General features: G+C 52.6%; 1 protein-coding gene across 1 annotated transcript in view; it reads right to left on the reverse strand.

Moving 5' to 3' along the window:
- The window catches only part of LOC119102479 (serrate RNA effector molecule homolog), a 59,909-nt gene that overhangs the window by 20,093 nt on the left and 13,625 nt on the right, over positions 1–26,191 (reverse strand). Inside the window, exons 5-10 of the mRNA XM_037225850.1 lie at positions 24,908–25,084; positions 19,514–19,580; positions 18,853–19,058; positions 12,126–12,244; positions 5,215–5,696; positions 2,120–2,260 (exon numbers count right to left, since the gene is read on the reverse strand). Coding sequence (XP_037081745.1) covers positions 2,120–2,260; positions 5,215–5,696; positions 12,126–12,244; positions 18,853–19,058; positions 19,514–19,580; positions 24,908–25,084 — 1,192 coding nt within the window. The remainder of the gene's footprint in view (positions 1–2,119; positions 2,261–5,214; positions 5,697–12,125; positions 12,245–18,852; positions 19,059–19,513; positions 19,581–24,907; positions 25,085–26,191) is intronic.

A 26,191-nucleotide genomic window follows, 5' to 3' on the forward strand; every position in this document is an offset into this window, starting at 1 on the left:
CAATTCACCGCATACGAAAGGCCGCGCTGCATTAGGCGTGATTGTCCCGGAACTCCCGGAGGTGGTTGGAGCGTTCTGGGGCACTCTGTGGCACCTACGTAGTTATCAGAAGCCACGTCCGATACAAAGGTGACCTAGCAGAGCACGGCAGTGTGTCTGTTATTGACCTTTCGGTCCTCTTGCTCTCTGCTACCATCCCGTTGCCATTTTACCACTTAGCTGGGCGCTACAGTCGCGTTCGGCAGTTCAATACATCGCTGACGACGATAAAGTGCTACAGGTAGGTTACCTGCGGCGCTTATCTTAAACAGTCGCTTCATCTACCTGGTCCGGCGGCGGTGTACAATTTTTGAGCGGTTAGATAACAACACCCACGTCGGTGTTGCAGCGTCGGTATCCGATCCCATTACAGGCCAGTGAGAGCATTCGGCCGTGTTCTCAGTTTGTTTTCCGGAACTCAACGGAATATCACTGATACCTGATCCCTGAGGCCGATTGCATAAACGAACTGAAACGAGTCAAGTATATAGTAAAAATACAACACCTTAGCAATTTGTCTGCGATAGCAATCGGGCTTGAACCAACCAAAAAACATCACCGCAATATCTTTAGCCATCGGTGACCCACTTTTAAAAGATAAAGATATCCGCGGCATAACAAGCTATGTTCTACTGGCAACAAAACAATGCCCGCTGGCATATCTTTAAATTGAAAATATTAAATCCGTGGCGTGGCACTGTACTGTAGCAACACATGGCCATACACTGTATTTGCGTTGCGCGCAAATGTACAGTTGCATTGTATGCACACGTATACTTGCGTTGCATTCACATGCAGCGTTCGGAGTGTCCTCAATGCAGGCTATTATACAGCTGTGAAGCTGCTTGGCTACCGCACACTGCCTCATGGGTTCCTTTCCGGCAATAAGTGTCTCATGTACATTGCACAATGACACTAACCTAAAATCGTCGCTCGACAGGAGTTCCATGTTATGCATTCGTTTAATGGAAATGGAAAAAGTGAGAGTTGCATTATCATTCTGCGGAACTTATGCCGGAACTTATGTCGGAACTTATGTCCGACTGAGTCGAAAAAAGTTTTCTCGCTATGTGTTTGTGGTCACGAGCGATCATCAGCACAGCTTGACACGTCAAGTCCTGTCAATATAACCCATGCTTATTTCATGACGTTGTTTAACCAGTACCTCCTGACAAATTGAATGTCAATTGTCAGAATAAGAACTCCAAAATAACAACGCAGACAAGCAGGAACTCAAGGCCATACCAGCTTACATCCAGGTCAGCACCGACCAATGCAAAATCATCGGAACGGATGGCCATGTGCCAAACAGATCACACACCCCACATTTTAACGCCACTTTCGAAGTGCTCCAGCTGAGATTGCACGAATGGTGGCTCACAAAATTGACAGCGTAAGTATTTGGTGTGCTTCTGCCGGTGAAATTGCATCCGCCCTGTCACAGAACCACTGAGCGCTGCCAGTGACCGCGCGCAGGGACCACTGGTAGCACATAACCTTCCATAACCGGCGCCAAACTCCAGAGGCGCGGAGCCATCAGTGTCCCGCTTTTCACCCTGTCACCGCCCGACCTGCAGCATCGGCCGGAAGGCACCCGCTGAGAAGCAGCCGAGCCCCTCACACTCGACCTGCAGCAGCGGCCGGAAGGCACCCGCTGAGTGGAGGCCGAGCCCCTCACACTCGACCTGCAGCAGCGGCCGGAAGGCAACCGCTGAGAACCCGCTGAGCGGAGGCCGAGCCCCCTCACACTCGACCTGCAGCAGCGGCCGGAAGGCACCCGCTGAGCACCCGCTGAGCGGAGGCCGAGTCCCTAACACTCGACCTGCAGCAGCGGCCGGAAGGCACCCGCTGAGAACCCGCTGAGCGGAGGCCGAGCCCCTCACACTCGACCTGCAGCAGCGGCCGGAAGGAACCCGCTGAGCACCCGCTGAGCGGAGGCCGAGCCCCTCACACCCGACCTGCAGCAGCGGCCGGAAGGAACCCGCTGAGCACCCGCTGAGCGGAGGCCGAGCCCCTCACACCCGACCTGCAGCAGCGGCCGGAAGGCACCCGCTGGGCGGCAGCCGAGCCACTAACTCACCCGGATGTTGTTCAGGTTCCAGCAGATCTCCTTTATGTTGACCTGCCGCTCGAACGTGACCCAGCCGCGCCGGAACCAGCGCCGCTCCGGCTGCGGGTCGGCGATGGCCGCGCGCAGGAAGCCCGGGTACCGACGACACATCTGCAACCATGGCAACACAGATCAACATCGCAAAGCCCGCGAACCAACCATACGTCTGGAATAATGGCAACGCTGGAGAAACAAAAGGACCCTTGGGTACCGTCGACGCATATGTTAGCATGCCAATGAAGAGAGGTCGCAGGAAATCCAAGCACAGCTGGTAGTTACACCCGTATCTGTGACACTCCATAAATAACGGAAACCCATGCACACACGTCAACAGTTAACGTGAAAACGTACCAAATGCAGTCAACGAAAACACGAAAAGCTCAGCATAGTAACGTCACAAACAAACTGTACGCACAAAAGGCTTTGAACGCGCCGTGGGAAATCTCAGTAACCAAGACGCATGGGCCAACATGACAACGGTACACATACCATGGCGCACGGGGGTAAAAGGCGCGCAGACACGACACAATTACTGTCATCTTCAGTGGACGGCCACGACCGTCGCCGGAAACGTCGAGGTTCAGCGTACAAACGTGGGGAAGAATGAACATAAATGCGACCGTAGGGAAATGAGACGACCAGTGGGAAGGGCGGCAGGGCCACCGGCAGCCGAGGACGGGCTGTGCCGAGGGACGGCTCGCGCCCGCGGACCACTCTACAAACGTTCACCCGCTCCAACACCCGGCGCGAAGAAACACGTGAAAAAAGACGCTGTTAACGGTGAATCAAAATCACGCAACATGCTCAGGTGTGGAATACAACCACAGGGCTCATAAAGAGAACTCGAGCGAGCATATGCAAAATGTAAGCTGGCAATATACTACTGATCTACACGCAGGAGATATACCATACCCTCGGGCAGGTAATCAGTAAAATACCAATGGCCCGAGCTGTGTCACAGTACAATATTGCTGCGCGTGATTCAGGTTTGCTCCACTTGCGTTAATCCCTTGTGATGGGACGGGGCACTTCTGCGATGAGAGCTGTCTTTTCATAGGGTCTTAATCTAAAACACTCGAATGAATTCAATGACCTCTGCACCACAGAACAGACGGGTTTTGGGCAGATTTGATGTACGGCTGCAGTAAAAGTGATGCATGCGTGCTATCTGCCGACCGTCCACACTGATGAACTCATGTCAAATGCCACCATTTGCTTACAACCTGCCGCAAAACTTCATCCAGCCTAGAGCATGTCATCGCGCTTATTTACGAAGTCATGGTACTTTGGGCTAGTATTCAGTATTGTTTTGCGTAATTCCACACACCTCACTAGACGCATCATCTACCGCCCGCCAGTTATGGGGAGACGAAACACCCTCGGTTGTTTTCCAGAGGTATCTATATTCCAGACTGTTTGGGTTATCACAATAGAATTTAGAAGTGTAGCGTTAAACCCATACCGCTGACCTGGAAATTGGGATGCCATGCTATTTCAGCCACGACGTAATATCGCTAAATGGTGGCAGAAATGGCACAGCATTCGGTCTCGCCCTCAACGCTCAGCACGGATTATTGAAAAATCAACGCTTACGTGGCAATCAGTTCGACCCTCAGACGTTGCATAAAGATTCCGATAATGTGAAGCGATTACATGATAAGCGTCATCAGCTCACAACTTTCATTTCAATGGAAGCCAAGGCCACATCGGTTCAACTCTTAACATTACGTCAGATCTGGTTTCAAACATGTCATATATTATGGACCAGAGTAGATGATATAACTGACCCACCTGTCATCTCAGTATGCAAACCACCCCGATGAGGCCCATAGCACGGATACCTTCCAAATGCGCTAGAGGCTAAATACGCCGTAATGGGGAACACCTGGACGTCCAATGCTGTCGGGCTTACTTCCGGAGGTGCGAGCTCGGCGGCTCGAGTTCAGACACTTCCGGCAAGCCCCGGCAAAAAATACCCCAGCAATGGTAAGCGTATTCAAAAGAAGGCTTTAGGATCACATCAAGTTGTGAATACTGAGCCTCGCATTCAACGGAAAACAAGACACAACACTTTTGCAGAAAAGACGACCCACGTGCCAAGCTGTCGTAAGCATCTGAACAGGCATCAAATGTGACAGTCCGTGGGCGAATGTTACAGCGCGCTGAAATATTCTCAAGTATAACGAGAGCGAGATTTAGCGAATTTCTTTCCTACAGAGGCCATTCTAACCTTATGTTTATTAGCGTCTTTCCTGAGCAGCGCAGCGCTTCTCTACACTGCCGCTGTCGTCAATCGCACAGGAAATGAAATGTATCCGCAAGAAACTGGATAAAATGTCGGCAAAGAACATACATTGGTACGCGGAATATATCCACGTAATTCGGATGGCAGTTTTTCGACAGGCTCCGGGAATGCCGGTCCCTGTGACGATGTTCCCATTCAGCGTGAAGTGAAGTCCACTGACGACCGCAGTAAATTAAACGTCCCCCGCAGGCCCTGGCATTGGGTAGCACCTATCTGTTACGACTGCTGCGGTTTGGGGAGAGAACTGCAGCGGCAATATCCGGCCAGCAAGAAGGCACCGGAGGCCGACGGTTCGCAGGGCTCGCAAGGCGACGGCCCAGCGAGCACAGAGCACGGTGTGCCCGTCACAGACCGACCGGGCCCGCTGGGGCCGGTCAGGCACCGCCCGCTTCTGCTCAGACTGGAGCAACGGCCATAACCCGACTGCCGCCACGAGCGGTGGACCGCTCGGCGCGGCACACGAACGCAAACAAGCTGCACCCGTCTAATTCCAAGCGCTATGGACCGCTGTAGATATGGACCTTGACCTTGGATTTGTTGAGGAAAACATAAGTAAGGAAGAGGACTACACCACATGTGGGCACCGGAGAGAGGTGGCTGTTCAATGAAGGCACGGCATAAACACAGCGCTGAACAGTGCCGCCTGATGTACACCTGTGCGGTACCGGCGGGGTTATCGGCGCGTGCCGGCGCCAGACAGCGCCCGTCCTTGCGGCCGGCCCAGCCCAGGTCAGCCCTCTCCCCTCCCCGCTCCACTCACCGCCTCCACCTCTTGTTTGGTGATGGTAGGTGCCAGGTTGCGCAGGAAGATGGAGGTGGTCTTGTGCAGCGGACGTGGCCGCGGCTCCTCCTTGACCTTGTCCTTGGCGTTATCATCGGTCGGCTTTTCGCCGTCTTCCTCGCGGCGCGCCTTCTCGGCCCCGTCGGCAGCGGGCGCCGGCTCCGCGGCGGTCGGTTCAGCGTCAAGCTTCGGTTTTGCCTCCGACCCCGGCTCCGCCCCCGTCTCCGTCCCCGGCACTGGCAAAGGCTCCGGCTCCGCCTCCGGCTCAGACCCCGGGTCAGGCTCCGGCACCGGCTCCCGCTCCGGTTCCGGATCGGCCTCAGCCGCCGGCTCGGCCTTGGCGCCGTTCTCAGCGCCCGGCGGCGCTGGCTCGCTCGGCTCGTCCGGCTCGTCGCTGTCGGACGAGCCGGAGCTAGAGCTGCTGCCGCTGTTGTACTCGTACTTGCGCTTTTTAGTCTCCTCTGAAAGATAAAGAAAAGGTCAGCCCGGAAGAACGCAAATGATCACTGCTTTGTAACTCGCCAACGAGAAAAATAATCAGCCACTTGACCAATCCACATGAGGACCTGAATTGAAGCATGCATTTCGAAGCGAGACCGCCTTTGACATTAAGTAAGACTTAACAGCTTAAGAGAAACAAATCCAGCGTCATTCAAACATTGGCCATCGGACTGTTACGAATTTGCCCAATCAACCGGACTGGTTTATACATAATTGTATAATAGCGGCAAAATAGCGACTGCCTGGCGTTATCCTCCGAGTCGCTGGAGAAGCCACCTGTTGTTTAACACATTTCAAAGATTATGAGCAGCCGTGCCGACTTCTCCGTCATATGCTAACGCCACGCTTGGAGAATTGTAACTTGGACAGCAATAGGCGGATCGGTATGATGTACCCGCTGCTAGCACGCTTGGTGCCCTATACCTCGCCACGTCGCCTGGCCATCAGCGCCACTGTGGGACTACGCTGCCTGGCCATCAGTGCGAATGCGGGACCACGTTGCCTAGCCATCAGCAGGAATGCGAGACCACACCGCCTGGCCATCAGCGCGACCGCGGGACCACACCGCCTGGCCATCAGCACGACCGCGGGACCACACCGCCTCGCCATCAGCGCGAATGCGGGACCACGCCGCCTGGCCTCAGCGCGAATGCTGGACCACGCCGCCGCCTGGCCATCAGCGCGAATGCGGGACCACGTTGCCTAGCCATCAGCAGGAATGCGAGACCACACCGCCTCGCCATCAGCGCGAATGCGGGACCACGCCGCCTGGCCCTCAGCGCGAATGCTGGACCACGCCGCCGCCTGGCCATCAGCGCGGATGCTGGACCACGCCGCCGCCTGGCCATCAGCGTGAATGCGGGACCACGTTGCCTAGCCATCAGCAGGAATGCGAGATCACACCGCCTGATCATCAGCTTGGCTGCGCGACCACGCCGGTGGGCCGAAGCAGCACACGGGGGCAGCCGTCACTTCCAGATCCCAGTCACGCTCTCAGTGAGAATGTCAGCGAAACGCGAGGCCTACGTGAAACGACGCGCCGCGCGGCCGGTGCGTGGATTGAAATTCCGGTCTCAGTCTGCGCAGCACCGCATATACTGCGACACTGCTCACATGCCTGATGAGGCGGGGAATTGGAAGAGAACAATCAAGTTTGGCTGGATGGGTTCCGACGTCATTTTTCCGTAACAAAGCGTAATGTCCAGTTCAGGCAGTTTCTTAAATCCATTCGTGATATGACATCCTTACCGCCGTATGGTGGTCCCACCTTTCTGGCGCCGAGCGACGTCCGAAAAGAGCTGAAAGGCATACGCCCGCATAACTGAATGCATTAAAGCAAGAGGTGCAGTGATACGTGAAAATTTCGGAAGACTTATAGATGTGAGTGCGTTGTCTGTGACTGACCAAACTACAGTTAGAAAGGCCATATTTTGCGCGGATATCAGTCTGTGATCGAAGCTCTGAGCCGGTATAGTTTTCATGATCAAATCTATCGCCTTGAGCCACAGCAAATAACATTCGGGGCCGGTCTAACGGCTTAACGAGGGTGACATGAACTGTTTTCCAGCCGATTTCTAACATCGCACGGGTCGTACACTGGCGTCGCTCAACGGGTTGCGAACGATAAATCCCACGAGGCAACGGAGCTGGTCTCATCCATTTGAGAGCCCTGAGAGCCAGAGCCTTTGATCGCCCTCGCAGCTGAAATGGGGTACCGGTCCTAAAAAACCTCGCGACGGTCGGCGGATCCGCGGCTCTCCCTCCAGCGCGGCGGTCGGCGGATCCGCGGCTCTCCCTCCAGCGCGGCGGTCGGCGGATCCGCGGCTCTCCCTCCAGCGCGGCGGTCGGCGGATCCGCGGCTCTCCCTCAAGCGCGACGGTCGGCGGACCCGCGGCTCTCCCTGGAGCGGCGACAGCCAGCGGATCCGCGGCTCTCCCTCGAGCGCGACGGTTGGCGGATCCGCGGCTCTCCCTCGAGCGCGACGATCAGCGGACCCGCGGCTCTCCCTCGCGCGACGGTCGGTGGATCCGCGGCTCTCCCTCGCGCGACGGTCGGCGGATCCGCGGCTCTCCCTCCAGCGCGGCGGTCGGCGGATCCGCGGCTCTCCCTCCAGCGCGGCGGTCGGCGGATCCGCGGCTCTCCCTCAAGCGCGACGGTCGGCGGACCCGCGGCTCTCCCTGGAGCGGCGACAGCCAGCGGATCCGCGGCTCTCCCTCGAGCGCGACGGTCGGTGGATCCGCGGCTCTCCCTCGCGCGACGGTCGGTGGATCCGCGGCTCTCCCTCGAGCGCGACAGCCAGCGGTTCCGCGGCTCTCCTTCGAGCGTGGATCCGCGGCTCTCCCTCGAGCGCGACGGTCAGCGGATCCACGGTTCTCCCTCGAGCGCGACGATCGGCGGACCCGCGGCTCTCCCTCGTGCGCGACAGTCGACGGATCCGCGGCTCCCCTCGAACGTGACGGTCGGCAGACCGGCGGCTCTCACTCGAGCGCGACGGTCGGCGGACCCGCGGCTCTCCTTCGAGCGCGACGGCCGGCGGACCCGCGGCTCCCCTCGAGCGCGCGCGCGCGCGCCCGCTTGCACACACCGGCCCATGCTAATGTCAATATCAGCTGATTACTACTGATGGTATCCTTCATCAGTAGTAATCATCAGTAGATGGTATCCTTCATCAGTAGTAATAATGTATATATAATGTATGCATGTATGTGTGCATGCACGCACGCAAGTATGTATGTATGTATGGTGTCCAACCGCGAGGGGTTTCCGGGATAGACGCTGACAGCCACACTGTTTTCACATTCACGCACTGTACGGGGTGGACGTTCTCACTTTTCCGCGACCTTGCTGGACAGGCTCGACCATTTTCCTGCTGTCAACGTCCCCTATAGCACACAAGCAAATTGCGGTCCTGTCCTGATGCATCGGCTCGTTGGCCAAAGGCCTGCTGCGCTGGTCCGGCGCGGGGCCGGACTGCCCAGCTGGGACGCCGGAGCGCAGCGGCTATTTAAAGGCCCGCCACGCTCGCGAACCCACTGCACCAGCACCAGATGGCAGAGCGTCCGTCCCGCGACAGCCAGATCCCCCTCCGTATTGCTAATATCGCCTGGGTATGAGCCGCTCAAGGAATACCCTACCGGAGACAACCACTGGATCAAATATATTCATACTGCACTGGTCTGGGCGCTACCCAAACTGCGTCACCCAGCTGGCCGCCGTTAGAGCTTACGCCACCTTCGCGATGGCCTGTTGAGGAAGTGTCTTCCAAACAGCACTTCCGAAGAAATGTGATCGCACTTTCCAGCAGGGGCGGAGAACATCACAGACAGCCAATTTTGATCACCTGTGGACCACTTCAAACAGGGTGGTGTTCGCATTGTCGGGTTTCCGTTCGGCGCAAGCACCAGGTGGTGTGGTCTACCCACCGCAACACCAGGACGATTTAACACGGTTATCTCTCAGATTTTACCGAAAGCTGAAACCGACCGTTAGCTGATGCGTAGAATCCGCCTGACACCAAAAATAAATGTCAGTGACGCATAACGTTACAGGCGCTGTATGACCGCGCAGGCGAAGCGCCCGAAAACCTCAATTGCTAATACCACTGGGTCGTGAGATATGCCCCGAGGCGTTTCCATAACTGGAGTTGACATTGGTGTGTTCTTAGCGCCCTTGCACAATATTAATGCACGTGTTTTATTCGCGTTAACATTTTCAAAATTGCAGTGATAAGTGCAGTACAATCGAAAAAGACACCTCGGTCAATTTAGCAAACAGGTGACCAAGGTGAATGGCAATCCCTTTAGCTTAGCATAACGTCCATTCGTAGCCATTTCAGTGTATTTTGCATGCTCTTTCCAAACCTGAATAAAATCTGGGGTACCGGTATCATTCACCATGGCTCAAGACATGGCCGTGTCTCTTTTTTATTTTTACATGGCCGTGTCTCTTTTTTTATTCGGAAGCCGTCGAAATGAGACACTTGTCTACCAACTGTCATGCGGTTAGACTGCATTCGCTGTTCGGATTTCTGTATAGTTTGCTACTGTGGGTTATATGGTGCGTTTCATCCATCTACTACAGCAGCAGCTCTGCCTGGCCTACGGGTCACGACTCATATACCCCGAGGCTATTATAAAGGGTAGGGTAGGGCTCAGTAACGCAGGATATATATATATATATATATATATATATATATATATAAGGTAGGTCTTGAAGTAACGTCGATATGCGTTTGGCACCAAAGCGCGAAGAAAATACACGACAGACAATCACGCAATGCATTATCAGATTGTAAAACTCATTGAATACTGGCAACGATGGATAATTATAATGCAGATGAATTAACCCAACGAGCTGGGAGGGCGGGGGGGGGGGGGGGTAGACTACTACCTTTACATAGAATGATAAACGACAAAAGTGCCCTACACAAAACACGCTACGTTTTACCCAGGCCTTCGGATGCTCAACGCACATTTGTGAAAATTGATAATTTCGCCCCTTCAGCAGTGTCTCCGACTTTGGCAGTTGCTCTCCGCAGGTCAGAAATTATTTTGGATGTCCTTAGGGGAAGGGGGGGGGGGGAGTTCGCAAATTGACTGCCACCAACCCGAGCGCGTATTAAAGATTGCGTGACGTAGTCTGCGAGCAGTCGGACACCGATCTGGAGTTTGACCTTATTTGAGCCGAGTCATGACAAACGGATATCAGAATTTGACACAAACGAGTTCAAGTAGAGTCCCACCTATCCCGTGAATTTCATGCCCAAATCGTCTTAGTTTTCAGATCTCTGGGGTCAAATTGACCCCACCCGAGCGCATCGCATTCAAGCGGCCAACTAAACGCGTGCTAACAGTGTTCATTTCCTTAAACTGCCCCGCTAAGCTATCAAATAAATCTTAATTTTCACACAAGAGTGAAGCATCCTAATATCATGTCTTTCCTTGCACTAATGTCCTTCATCCTAATACTAATGTCTGACCAAATGTGTTATAAACACGTTCCCAATAACTGTGTCGTGACTGGTATAATTAGGTTGCATAAAAAATAGGTGTAGCGCCTTTTCGTTTTGACCCAGGCAATACGCTATAATAGGCTATAAATATAATGTATGATATTGACAATATATATATATATATATATATATATATATAACATTATATAATAGGCAATATGCTAATGGGCTATGAATGGGTAAACCGCGCACTGGAATTTTGCCGAGTGCCACTAATGCGCGGCATCCTGCAGAATACAAGACTAATTTTCGGCAAAATCGCTGGAAACCACAGTTTCGCCAAGCGAGATGGAGATATTTGTTACCTCAAACACTCTCCTGTTTCTTAGCGATGTCATGATAACGAGTAGGCTTTTCTATGATATCGCCAACGTCACTCCAAATTGTCGAGATGTTCAGCAACCTCCCCAAATGTGCAGCGTTCTAAGGACACACGTTGGCTATACCACGGAATATCGATAATACCTGGCGCAAGTTCGTGGCGCCACAGCCATCTGAACAAACCCAATGTCGAGATAACCCTCCTGAATCATACTTTGCACTCCGTTGTCCAGGCCGGACGGATATGGTAGTCAACCGCCCTGATCGCTCCACGCAAGAATCACGCTCGTGCGGCGCGCCATTTAACCGATCCACCGTCGACTGCCTGTACCAAGCTAGCCCTGAGGCCCGCTGAAACCGGTGCGGGCGCGCCCCGCGAGGGTCTGGCACTGGACACTTGGTATGCGACGACGGAAACGACGAGGATCGCGCGGAACTGGAGACAGAGGGGCGTTGCCCCAAAGATCAAGTTGATCATAAGATCAATTCGTTCCAGGTCCATTGATTATATATATATATATATATATATATATATATATATATATATATATACACCTCCCGGAAAGACAACATAGGAAAGGTTACCACCAGACTAAAAAGCTAAGAACGGACATACATAAAAGTTAAAAAATGACCTCTGACCTATGTCACGAGAGTAGCTGATTCCAAATTGATCCAAGTGAACTTTTCTTTTTTCCATTTCGTTGCACTAATTTTTGCCACCTCGAAAATATGTACAATGAGGATATCCACCGATGATCACGGGTGCTGCGTCGCTAGGAACATACAAATGCCAACCCCAGTACTGAGGTCGTCCTGAAAGAGAACGCCTTGGGCGCATATCTCGTGACCCATAAATGGGAGGGACCTGATATCGTGTCAGAGGGACCTGATATCCTGCCACAAGGACCTGATATCGTGTCAGATGGATTTTAAGCATGAGATAGCCCCAGGTACCAATTTTCAGTGAAATCCAAGACATGACCGAGTCAGCCGTGCCGCACTGGGTGGGAGATTGCACCAGATGTCTCGTGCCAAGTCGGACCTGACCACTCACCTCCCTTCTTCTTCAGGAACTCCTTGGCTTTCTCTTGGAGCTCGCGCTGCTCCTCAGTCATGGGCAGCTTGGACAGGTCCTCGGACTTCTTCTCCTCGTCCTCCTTCTTCCTCTTGTTCCTGAAAGGCGGCTGATGTAAGAGCAGGACGGCGGAGCGCGCCGCCCCACCGGCGGCACGGCCGCGTCACAGCGTCAGCCCTGAGAGGTGCCCGGGCCCACGCACGGATCTCCCCACCCCACCCCCGCTCCGGCAATGACTCGGAACGGTAAACCTGCTGTCTTAGGGCGAAACGGAGCAGAAGGCACTCGCAGCTTTAGTTCTAAAACACACTCAATACATATCTACCGAGCGGTGTGTTTTCTTGTCCTCCGCCGCAGCCCCCACCGTACACGTTGTGGCACACCACGTCCGGCAGGACCCACGGGCTGCGCAGGCTGCGTCATCCACCGCTAGTAAAGGACTCCATGATTCCGGTAAACCAATGGTTACCCATATAGAATGGGTGACGGATTGGGTTGGTTACATTTTTGGGGAAAACACGGGTATAAGTACGGGTATGGGTACAACATTTACGACACATCGGGTCGATACTTCAAGACCCATTGAACGATGTTTCCGCTGGCGCTTCAAGTCAAGACAAGCATGTGCAGGCTTACTCCGCTGCGCTTAAAGAAGAAATCGTATTGCCTATGTTTTGCAGTTGGATTCACAACCCTAGCTCTTCCGGGTGCCGAGATGTGGTGTAAAATAAGAAAAACTGTCGGTAACGGCCAAATCCACCTTGCTGGCTCTCGTACGTGTGACACGCAGCACGTGCGACATTAAAATTCACGCCACGTGGTAGTTTGGTCGAATGTCTGTCGGTTGCAGGCCACTCACCAGTCGCTCATTGCCCCGGGTGCCGAAGCTTTTAAGTTTGTGAAAAGTACGAGATTCAATCTCTCTGGAGCGCGTGGGTGTGACGCATAAGCCGTGCGCACGCAAAGGTGGAAACACACGACTGGCCGTTTAATTCCTCATCGCGGCATGCCGGTCCCGTGTCGTTACATGCCCCCGGTGCGGAAATAAGGCATCAAACGTAAAAACCGACGAAATCAGCTAAGTGCACCATCACGGGAAGTGTACGCTTGACACACATTATACTTGCAATTACGAAGGGGAGACAGCAAGTTTTGGGAATAAGCGTCCCCTTTTTCTTATAATTCGAAGCCCAAATGCTGGGACGGTGCCACGCCAACATCGCTTCTCAAAGGATGCCATCTTCCAGCTAAGAATGCCGTAACCCAAGGACACGTGGCGCCAAGTTTAACAACAATCGGCAAACTCCAGCCGTCTCAGCGTAATGACAAAACAGTGACACGACGACTTGTCCCAACCACGTGCGCCTGCTCGAAGACCGCGAAACGGTCTTCAAAGGAGCATTCAGCGGACCTATCGGCGCCCGGTTACAGTTCCTTGATGGCGCCCCGGCACGGGAGCGTCTCTAACGAGTATTGAATGGCCAATATGTTTTCAAATCGTTAACCAACACAATGCAGTTTACGGAACCTATTGGGCTCTGGTGTTATTGAATATCGCCACACAAAGCCGCTAGGCACGGCGAGACACCAGCCCAACCGCACCAAGCGCAGCGGTCAACTCCCTGACCCCGGCAGGTGCGACGGGACGCCTCCCTGACCCCGGCAGGCACGGCGAGACACCAGCCCGACCGCACCAAGCGCAGCAGTCACCTCCCTGACCCCGGCAGGTGCCACGGCGCGCCACCCTGACCCTACTGTCCAAGTACAGCGGGACCTTCGTGCTCCTGTCAGGCAGTGTGACATCACTCTACCCCTGACAGGTACAGTGGGACCCCACCCCCAGCCCCTGACAGGTACAATCGGACACCAACCGGCCTCTGCCGGGTAAAATGGGCCCTCACTGTACCACTGTCAGGTGCAGTGGAGACCCGGCCTGCGCGTGGCAGGAGCCGTGTGGCGTCGTACCCCGACGGCGGCCGTTCCGCTCGCCGCCGAGGCGGACGTGGCCGGCGGGCCGACAGCGTACGTGCCGCCACGGACCATAATAAAAGCCAATGGGCGCCGATCCAATATGGGCCGGCGCGGACGACGGCCGGCCACCGGGAGCGGCGCGCGGCGATCAGGCGGCGGCGGTCGGGAGCGCCGCCGCCTGATGGGCGCAAACCGGCCCGGCCGCCGAAGTGTGCCGCTCGGGCGCTGATGACCGGCTCTAACGACCCGGCGCCCGGACGGAGTGCCGCGCGTCCACCTGGCACCCGGCGAAGAGCTGGGAAGATGCGACGCCCCGGCGGATGTGTGCGAAGATAAGACACGCAGATGATGCGCGTTCCAAAAATGGCGTGTGGCGGTCTGACGGAGGGCTGGGCAGACCTGCGCCCCTAAGGTGGATGTGGTGAAAACCTGATAACCTGACGACGGACGGGCTCAGCCTGACTGCGGCGGGGGGGGGGGGGGAGGGGATCGGCACTTTCTGAGCCTAAGACGACCGATGCTTCACTAATCCAACAGCACACATCATCAACTCGATGGTATCCGACGCATCCGACGGTAACGCGGTATGCACTTTTGGTTGGTCCGACTGTCCAAATTCCGACGCCATCTCCGGCCGTTTGTGCGCCGTCCTCCGGGCATTGGCTCTACGGGGCTGAGTATATGCTTTGGACCCGCTGCCACAGCGCGCCTCACTCAATCTCGTTGCGTTGCTGATACGCCGGATCAAAGCTCCCACACTGCCAGACATCAGCATGCTGCAAACCCGCCCTATCTGCTTTCATGTGAGTTATTGTTCTCGAAAGACGCGCCTGGATTCCATAACGGAGGCCATTTGGCCACCCGGGTTAGACTCAACCTCATAAGAGACACCTCTTTCCAGATAGCGCGAGAGACGGATATGCGGTATCAAAAGGAAAAACATCAAAGGGAAACGACACATGGGGGCTGCTTAAGAAGCTCATCCGAGGTGGCGCGGCTTTGGTCGCGCAAATAAACACGTGAGCTGGGATAATGGGGGAAACCAGACGCCACACCAAAGGAACACAACCATTCATCATTCCTTGCCTTCTGCGCTTGACACATGCATCCTACCTAACGGCTTACTGGACGTAGAAAGAGGAATGTGTTATCCTATCCTAGACGTGCTTTCTGCGTGGCTGACGCGATTAAAGCAAGCGCCTTTCCCCAAACAACCGAGACGCCGTCTCCGGCTCTCTAATCTGACTATGTACTTTTCAAACATCGTCTCTGTCACTTTGTAGCCGTTGCCGGCTATTTCACGCCTACATTTTACTATCATTCATATCAACAGGCGCAAGGCCAGCCACGTAGGTTCTGGAAGAGTCGTACCAACATGTGTGACGTATGCAACATATGAAGCCCTCGTCAGGTGTCAGGGACGAGCAGATACAAGTTCAGTCCATCATTTTTTCGTACACACCTACGTAATATGCATGCAAATGAGTGCGAGACAATATGCTGAAATGTCAGCCGTCAGTACAGGTTCCTTACCTGTAACTCCTGAAATTCGAGAATTAGACGCAAATAGTTTAAGCACGCAAAATTATGCGTTAAGTCACTGGCAAAAAGAAGCTAAATCATCTCAAAACCAAATTCATCAGAATCATTCTCTGCCATTTTTCCACAAACAGAATATTTCAAGCTACACTTTTACGTCCACTTTTCAAATAAAGTCGAGTACCGAAAATAACATGCGACAGAGGACAACTATATCCAGCACCTAAACTATACAATCTAAATCTAGACGGAATTCCATCCAGCGCATGTGGAAAAATCACGGGGCATCTGGTTGAGCTATTACATCGTGCGATAAGGACGCGTATAAGGCACTTTGCGCCCATACTGACGTGTTGCGTAATTAGCGTCGAGTGCATATTGCAGAGAATCCTATCGCCTTAAGGAATTCCAAAAGCTTGCCTACCTCAATCACGCACCAATCATCGCTAAACTCATGACGGCAACCCTCTGTTACCCGCCCTATGAATCGCGTCGTCCGAGATAATGCCAAAGCTCATCACGAAAGTGACATCTCATCGCTTGACTGAATGACGTGAAGTACGTTAAGAGGTTCACCATAGCGTGAGCAGTTTGGCCTGGCTCCGCCAGACAGCGGGTAACTGTGCGCTCCATGCGTGATCGGTGCGGAGACCGCACTGTGGAATTTTTGCGCGCCTTGATTTGCGAAAGCGCGAGGGCCACTAGCCTACATGCGGTTGCATCGCCCAGGGCTTGATGTTAAATCATGCGTTTCACTTGTGCTGCCACTTCCACCGTGCGAAAGTTTCGAAGTGTGCGTGAACATATTTAGCAGGGAGAGGAGTGGCACGGGTGCCCGGAGTCTGTGCCCCCGTCCCCGTTTAGCAGCATCCGCGAGCTCATTTCCCGGGCATGCCTGCGTGACTTCGAGGTCCTTAAAAGCACGACCCTTTTCACCACCCTGTCACGCACAGTCAGGCAAACCCAAATTTTGTTTAACGGGACAAGCGGGGTTAAAACGTTTCAGAGTTGAGACCCTGCTCAATGAGCCTACATAATGAGGAGTTAATCCTCATCCCGTGTTCCAATAAAACAGCGCTTTCGAGAAAACAATTAACTGGACCATAAAAACAGACGGACGTGCGGGCAACGTGAAGGACCGAATGCCAGTCACTCACGAGCGCCCACCCGACACCGTCAGTCGATTCACCCGTGTATGTAAACGTATACCTGTCATAACATGCCAACTGCTCTGAAGTTCTCGACCGAAACACGTCTGGGCGGACATGACCTTTCTTCAGTTCAGACAGCGGCGTGTCACTTATTGGCGGGGCTAGATGCCACGGCGGCTGGCAAATGTTGCACTAACATCATACTACGCAGTCGCATACCGCTTGCATAGAACAGACTCCCAATCCCAACACAAAAGCGGCCGGCACGCTACACAGACTCGCCTCAGAACAATACCACCCGCCGTCTTGAGAACGCCGCATCATATGCGGGATGCACATAGCATTGGCGTAGCTTGTATGCAAAGCACATGCCTAACAGCTCAAGTCCCGCAGAAAGCGGTGGCTCGCGGGCTTCTGCATTAGGGCTCAAAGTCAGCAACATCCGAAAAGCACCCGTGCCAATGCGACGTGCAGCATTGTGGAGAGCGTTTAAGGTGTGTGTGTAACGTTCGCCAGCATTGTCATAAAAAACGGGCATAGTCAAGTGTGGAACGAACGAGAGAACGATACAGCAGTAGCGTGTTACTATCTGCTCCATAAGACGCACGTGCCGCACGTTTTAAAATGTGTAATGTCTTGAAACACTTACCACGCAGCACTTTCCGCTAAGTTCTATAGGTGAGCCGATGGTGAGGATAGCACAAGAATTGCAACCGTTCCTAGCGATGCACTCGAAGGGACATCTAGACAATGCCTACGACGACAAAAATGCATCACAACGGTCCTTGATCCGGAGAACTCAAACCCAGTAGCTATGCTCCATCTTTCAGGTTGGGCCACGGCCAACTGAAACTGCCACTCCAGTGACGGAACACTGGATGTAGTCGTGTCCACACGTGTCAAAATCGTGTAATCGTGAGCCAAACCGTGTCAAACCATCCATAAGCAGAGCCTGACCAACGGACCGTGAACTTGACGGTATCTTTCGGATATGAAACTGTCCCCGTTAGCTCAAAAAACTCGATCAGCTAACAAGTTCTGTAAAAATGCGCCCATAAAACCACGTACACCATGATGCGTATGAAGCTAAATTATACTATAGCGCCATGTCGTGTCACACGTGCCTTGGATGTCACAACGACGCCCGATCATCAGGAGAGGTCTGAGTCACGACAGTTGTGCCATGTACACGCGCGCCTTAGAAAATTAGAGTTATTGGAAAAGAGATGCTCAGCTTGGCTGGTGCAGCCGGTAGTTTGAAGGGTATGGAACCGTGAAACATACGATTAAGTTCATATATCATAAGTTCATCAAGATCAAGTACATACTGAAACCACTTTCAGTGATTGAAAGGATTGGGACTATTCACCCGGTCTCATTGTTCCCGTATCTACACCAGGCTGGCTGCTCCCATGCTCAATGCGTCCTGCTCCTATACCGAGTTTTACTTATGCACATATTCTAAGGTGGGTTGCCAGCAATGCTTGCAGCAATATAGTAATGCCAGCAATGGGTACTATCCATCTGTCTCCCCCCCCCCCCCCCCTCCTCAACTCAAGGAAGAAATCGAAGCCATCCGTGCCAGCTTACAGCTTGATAACGTGCACTTCCGTTATTGCGTCAGAATCTATATACGTGCGTTGTAATCTTACACTGTATATACGCTTTTCTGCCCAAATGTGCAGGAACACAAGAATCGATGTTCCCAAAACGCCTTGAGACGGAGCCCCCAAAACTACATCTGTGACATTGTAGACAATTTCTTGTTGGATGTTTTCCGAAACGTTTTAATGACGAGGAGGATTCAGCGTCCGCCACATGTCTGAAATAACCTATCCGCGCGCTCAGACAGTGGTAACGGCTGGACAGGCCGCCGTTCTGACAAATACTTACACCTACTGCCCGCCAACGCGGCGGTCTCCGAGCTGTGCCCACATCCGGCCGTCCGGGACAGCCGCCGGCGCGCGCGCCGCCCACGCTATCTGCCCGCGAGGAGTGCACCGAGCCCGGACGGCGGAGGCGAGGTCAGATCTGACACCACTCACTGGTCAGCGAGGACGAACGGCTTGGCGTCGCGCCGCTCAGCCGGCTCGTCGTCGGGAAGGTCGAGCACGGTGAGGTCAAAGTCGGAGCCACCCTCCAGCTTGATGACGACCGAGTCGAGGAAGCGGAGCAGCGCGTCCGCCTGGTCGCCGTCCAGCCGCACCTGGCCGGCCGTGCTGAGAAGCTCGGTGAACACGTCCACGCGCCGCTGAGGACCGCCGGCGGAGCGCGGCGTCAGTCGGACCTCCACGCGCCTCGGTCGGCGACCCCGCCGACGGCAGAGGCGCCCCCGCGCCGCGGGTGGGGGGCTTTTTTAAACAAAAACATCCCTCTACTTTTAAACATGCACATAACAATGTGTATGACAGTGCTCCGGCAGACAGATATGCCTCCACATTATATTGGTGAACACCACATCAACATAACAGACGACTAAATACCGCTGTTCCAAGGAACGGCATGCCCTACATGCCCATTACATTTGTACAAAGCTGCGCTGCGAGATAATCTAATTGCTGAAAATGAGCGCAGTATTCCGCAAACTCAGACAACTGAAAGAACGATCACGATTCTTTAACCAGCGTGTTACGTTAGCAATGCACGGCAAAGTGTAAATCATTACCGGTGCAGTGCATTAGTACTTGGTGGTAAGGGAGCACTCACCTTCAGGTTGCTCACTTGCTCGTCCTGCCGCTTGACGCACTCCTCTGGGTGGTACTTGGCCTTAAACCTGTCCGTCAAAGAACAGCGGCATTAGCGCACGGTGGCCGGCCGGCAGGCGAGTAGCGACAGCGTGCGCCGCGCTCTAGGTGGCGGCCACCAGCCCACCCACTGCTGCATGGCGCTTGAATAAATACTATTGCACTGACTGTGAAAACCCCCAAGCTTTTCCAGCTATCTGAAAAGGCGAACGTTAGAAGGTGGAAAGCATATCGCTATATTTTTACATAACAAATCGTCGCAAATGGTAATCCGAAACCTTACTGTCAAATGTAATGAAGTACCCAAATGTCATTACACCAAAACGGGATTTAGGCGAATGGCGATCAAACGAATGGAAATCACGGAATGGTTAATCAAACAAATGCCCTCAGTCGAAATGTAAGTTTGACAAGAGGCAATTTGACGAACGCGAACTCTCCAAATTGGTCATTTGGCTGAATTCATTTTGAAGAAATGTGAATCGACGAACGCAAACTACCTGATACGGTAACGGCCGTACAACGTCCGCGAATTACATTACACACTGGGAGCATTGCTGGTGAGGCGTAACCAATATTCCTAAGGACATGCAGCCATTTGATTTTGTTTGACTTGTTCAGTTTTTTTATAAAGCTGCATGTATCCACGGAAGAATAGCCTCCACCTCTCTGGCCTCATATGACACGTTACAGGTAACATCTGTCGATGTTCACCAGAGCTATCCGATAAATGCTCTTGCGGTCACAGTAGTGTGAACCCAATTTAGCCATTCCAGTCACCTTCGCCGTTGCTCGGTCACACCCATATGACAAAGTTTGACAAGTGCTTTCCAGAGCCATTTCTGCTGCGACTCTAGCTTGCTAGTTTTCGAAACAGTAAAGGGCCTGCTCAGGCCTACCCTCGAAGAGTTCCTCTTAAAAGCACCCACAAGGCGAAGGCTGCAGGGCCTTTGTTTACAGCCCATTTACCTTTCGATGCGCAAGCACAAGACTGAAGAACGTTCAGCTAATCATAATCATCTTTGACCGATGAGTTTGTCGGCTAATGAGAATTCAACTGACGACCACTTCGAATAACTAGCATTTCACTAAAAAACATTTCAGCAACTTGGTATTTGGTAAGTATGCAGTTTAACTTATTCACATTTCGTCAACTTGACACGCTGGCGAAAAGGCCTCGCGGCAAATCGTTCATGACTTTTAGCATACCACCTAGTCAACACTACAGCAAAAAGGCACATCAATAAAGCAACATTTCTTGAACGCATTCGCGAGAAAAAAAACAAGCAGCTGAATGCATTTCGATAATTTGTGCGACCTCGACTGCAGCCGGGCGCGGCCACGTCGGCGGGGAAGCGTCGGACAGTCGCCATTCGACTAGAACGCTGTAAAAATAAAACCTCTGCCCAAAAATCTGCGACTATATTCGCTGCTATTAAAGTGGCACATGCTGTACAAAGGACCCTCTGGCTTATTTGTAAATATTTGATGCCACTGCTTTGTTTGTCACTTTGTTTGTTCGTCACTTTGATAAATGTTTCCACGCATTTATCGTTTGCGCCTGCCAAAAAAAAAACATGATGATTCCAAGACATCTAATGAAATATCAGTGGAGCATTCGCCCGAAGAATTGTGTACAAATTGAAAAGTAAAAAGGTTGCATTCGGCCGCGACTAGAGAATACGTGTTCCTAGTGTTTGTTTCATTCCATTTGGCAGTGACGCGACTGATCTCCCGGGTATTCATATATTGTGATTACTTCAAGCACGGCATTCAGTCAGTAGTAACTAACTTTTGATCCACCGCCAATGCTTGACACCATTCATTGATTTGCTGATGATGCAAATGTTGTGTTCGTGTTGAATTCCGTTTAATGAGAGTGGTTTTGAATGTTCTGCGGAAATACCCCACGGAAGCTCACAATCGCATGCACGCTCCGAACGCAGTCCAAACCCACGCAAGCTGGCATGCACGAATGATTTTTGCACAAAGGGTGTCTTTTTTCTGATACAAATTGCATTGCACTGTGTATTGTAAGCTTTAGACACAACAACTTTCATTTACGACAGGTAACAGGGCGTGTTAAAGTATTTTTTGGGCCCAAGTCTGTTCGATGAGACCGCCTAGGATGCACAAAACACGTACTTAACAGTTTTCTTGGTTTGTGACGGTTTTTCATTGCAATGCCTCGCTTGACACGGACTGTTTTGACGCGCATGTCAAACGCACGTCAAGAGCGGTGACGTCATTAGTTTTGTTTCAATGGCCGAGTGGTGAGCGTGTCGGACCCCACGTGGGGGGTGGGGGGATTCGAATCCCAGTTGGGCTGATACCCATGGGTGCTAATATGCCAATGCGGTCGCTGGCGCTCCATGAAATGGGCGCGACGTGCGTTTGGTTCCATTTTATGAAATAAAAAGGTAACGTGTGATATGTACGTGCATATATGTACACATATATAATACATATATACCATACATATATATATATATATATATATATGTATATATATAATACATATATATATATATATATATATATATATATATATATATATATATCAGGGTGCTCGAGTAAAAACTGAAGATGGCTTGCTCGCTGCACAGAAAACCATACCTGATCCCGTGCGAGGCGCCAAAATATGCAACACAAATTTAGTTAGCTCATAGTCCCTAGAGGAATGCCAATTTTGAAAATCCAGACCAGATTTGGAAAGGAGACTGACAAACTACTTCATAAGACGTACACGCGTCATGATGGCGTCACGTGCTAACAGTACGTATGAACTGATTTCAGGTCGCACTATCCATCAAGACAATTATGTGAAGTGAGACATGTGCCGTTTTCACGAAGGATTACGGAACGAGATTATACAGGTTTCCGTAAAGATATCAGCTTTCATTTTCTAACGGCGCAATTTTATCAGCGATTTTCGGCAATTTTTTGCAGTTTTAGAAACATCTCTGCAGACGTATGTTTTGATAAAATTGCGGTTGGCTGGCTAAAATTAGATCATGCCTTTAAGAGGATGTACTACACCCCATTTCTCCCTATCGAAACATAGCAAAGTTTAAAAAAAAACAGCCGGTGACATGCCTGACGCAGAGGCGACAAAGCAATCTCCACTGTCTTGGCAGCGTCCATCTTCATAGGCGTACAGCACGAACAGAGCTTACATACCTTGACATGAACCACGATGAATGCTCCTTGAATTTAATGATCCGCAAAGTACGCTTTGCCCCACATAGCCCGACGTGAACATCAATGGCGCAGCCAGCATCCAACCAGTCCACTCGGCTGACTGCCAGGCCTTGTATTGGCCTAGAATTTGGGCGAACCAAAGCCGTGGACTGAAGAAAAGTGCCTATCAAGAGTTTCGTTTCGTGTAATACACTCATTATTAGCCAGATGCACACACCTCAGCAAAATATCAATGGCATTGCATGAAAAAATCATAAATATCTATCATTAGATCGGAAGCGAAAACGTGGCTAAAAGGATGAGATTTCGGGTGATGCACGGATTTGCGCCACGCGACGCGTGCTTGATTTCGCATGCAAATCATTCGGTTTCTTGCAAGTTGTAAAGGGATTCTAACCAAAGAAATACTAAAATGATTGGAATGATGACACCTAAGCCACCCTTACAGTCACCGTACAGGAATGTGATAAAGATTTGGACGCAAAGATTGACGATTCTGTGACTTAGACGCAAAATAAAATTAGTCGGGGTAAAACTGCGAATAAATTTGCCTAGCTATCTGCCTGGGTTGCCCATAATTCGCTCGGTGTGCCTTAATTTGTCCATTTTGCCTGCGAGGCAAAATGTTATTTTACAGCTGGTGTCCCTCCTTCGATTACACACATCTGCTTGTAATTCAACATGGGTGTTGCCCATCTAGTGACATAAGATATCTACAAAAACAAACCTTTCTTTGTCCGGGTGTTACATTACACAATTTAAATTTAGAGGTTCATTCTAAAAAACTGTATTTTCAGCGCATTGATCCATCCTGAACACGGACGGCAATGCCTATGTTATTTTTAATGGCCCACAAAACATTGCCTTCCAGCCGCTTTTACCACGCTTGCAGGGCAGGAACACGATGACAACCCAGCTAACACAAAGCCGATAAATGAGTTGGCAAAGGCAAAGCTGGATGCCAGTCAGTGATGCTTCCCTGCGAATCATGAATCGCGGCCCGACACGCACGCACACCCGAGTGGTACACGCACACACAAACGTCCCGAGCCAAAGGCGGTGCAACACCGACCCATGAGCCAGCACAAAACGGTTGCGACCCGCACCGCCACCTCTCCTCACCTGGTCCGTGCACAGCCGCCGCCGGCAGACGAGCACGCGAGCGCGCGCCGCGGGCCACGGTGGACCCCCTAACTAGCCTACGACTCGTCGCCGCATCTAACTGCATTGCGCGCAGTGCCCTAGCTATCTCGCGCGGTCGGGGCGCATCGGTCACAGTCACAGCGTGGCGGGCTGGCCGACGCGGCCCGTCTTCTGGCCTGTTGCTGGCCGAGACGCAAGCGCTGCTCTGTGAAGGCAGACGGGAGTTAGTCAGGCGGCGGCAGCCCCGGCCGGTCCGCGGCGCCGGCCGCGGGGCACACTCGGCCCGTCGGACTCGGCCGTCAGCGGCACCGCCGAGGTCGGTCGGACCGGCCGGGGCTGGCCAGCGCCGCGCGGGAACACTGGCACCGCTGCCGCCGCCCTCAGCACCGGCCACCGCCAGGAGAGGACCCGGCGGTCTGCGCCCACACGGCAGAGGCCTCAGCCAACACCCACCGCCACTGATGTTCAGCCCGATCGGGCAAATATGCGCATGTCTGGTGAGAACTTCAAAAAAGAAGAAGAAGAAAAACATCCAGAAAGACGTGAAAAGGCCCCGTAATGTGATATTTAACGTGACGGGGGGCACCAGTACGGTGGAAGGCGGAGGGGAAGGGAGGGCGCTGAAGCGGGAGGAGAGGGCGGCCACCACCTTCGTCACTTCACTTGTCGCCACTCGCCGTCACTGCACTGCACCGCCCTGTTCACCACTGACCAGCGTCACCAGCAGCACCGCATCGTCACCGCCGCGCGTCACCGAGTCATCAGCCGCCGCACTGCACCACTTTCACCACTGCCGACCGCACGCCGCGCCGGGCCTTGTCCTCCCTCTTTGTCCTCTCGCTTGTCCTCTCAGGCCGCGCGCCGCATCTCCGACCTCCCAGCGGGACGGGAAACGGCACAGCCCTCGCTCCTACCCCGACACGGGCCAACTCCCGGTCCCGTCCGCATGTCACCGCCGCCAGAGACGGGGGCAGGCGCGGCTCCTGTTCACCAGCGAACGGTGGACACTCACCATTCCTCCTCCTTGTGCGCCAGGAAGAACTCATTCAGCTGCTGTCGGCGGAAGTCGAGTTTGTACTCTGTGTACTTCTTGATGGCCTCGTCGTCCGTGATCATGTCGTCCTGAGACGCCAGGAACGCCTTGAACGTCATCATAGGAGGCTGGGTCGGCCCATCCACGTCCGGGTACCTGCGGCCGCCACAGAACAATGAACACATGAAACCAGTGACAACAGACACACAAATAGAAATGTGACATTGCACGAGCGCCGCGTCATGAGTGACCGAGGCAGGTGAATGTTTCGTGCAGCCTTCAACGTAAAACCACTTATCGGGCGTTCGCACGTGCGAGCTCGGATTACCTATCTTTTTTAACACCTTTTGGCGGTAGCGTCTGCACTCATTCGGAGCATTTTCTGGTTTCGTGTGTCCTGGTTTCCAAGCGTAATTTTTGCTTGACCGTGCTCAAGCTTTTCACTCGTGATCATAAGCGCAGCTAGCAACGTTGAGTGCTGCCATGAAAACCAGTGTTTGCAGCATAACGCTGCTGTTTTTTCTTTCGTTCATTGATGTCTTTGGACGCACCGACTGCTGTGGTCATTTGGCGCTCATAGTTGTTGAGCCATTCCCCCCTGATACTCTGAAGAACCAATACGTTTTCAAAAGAAGTCAGCATGCTCACAGCTCAACATCAATACAACTTTGTTTCGCGACTGGTCACAAGAATCAAAAGTATAGCCCCAAAGACGTCACAGGCGGTGGCATGGCAATACATATCAATGGCCACATCGTCGGTAAATATTAGTTGTCAGCACAGTGCTGATATCCGCCCAATATCCACGGCGCATAAAAAACGAATGAACGTATTCATAAGAACCTCCAGTCTTCAGAGGGACGAAAGAAGGGACAAGTGATATAAGCGTGGTCTACTGAGGCGTCCGCTGTCCGCTGACTGACAGTTGTTGGCGGCCACGATCTCCGCATACAGGAATAAAAACCCTTCCCTCTTCTTCTACCACTCCCGGACTCGCCTCTGATGCACCGTCGCCATAGAAGAGGATATTTACCACACAGAGGTGGAGGATGATACGTGACGTGTCATTTCAGCGCCCAATGTTTAAAATGATATCAGCTCCCTCAATTTCATCACGGGAGGCACTCCCCGCCCAAATTGTTGCTTTCCTTTCTCTCATTTTACACGTGCATGTATTCCCCTTCATTATCTATTCACAGGACTGTAATGCTGGTCTAGATTGGCCACTACGCCACTTTGTACCGCTTTGCTCCACCTGAGTAC

The sequence above is a fragment of the Pollicipes pollicipes genome, unplaced genomic scaffold (assembly GCF_011947565.3).
Source record: "Pollicipes pollicipes isolate AB1234 unplaced genomic scaffold, Ppol_2.1 Scaffold_5724;HRSCAF=6776_pilon_pilon_pilon, whole genome shotgun sequence".
Taxonomy (NCBI): domain Eukaryota; kingdom Metazoa; phylum Arthropoda; class Thecostraca; order Pollicipedomorpha; family Pollicipedidae; genus Pollicipes; species Pollicipes pollicipes.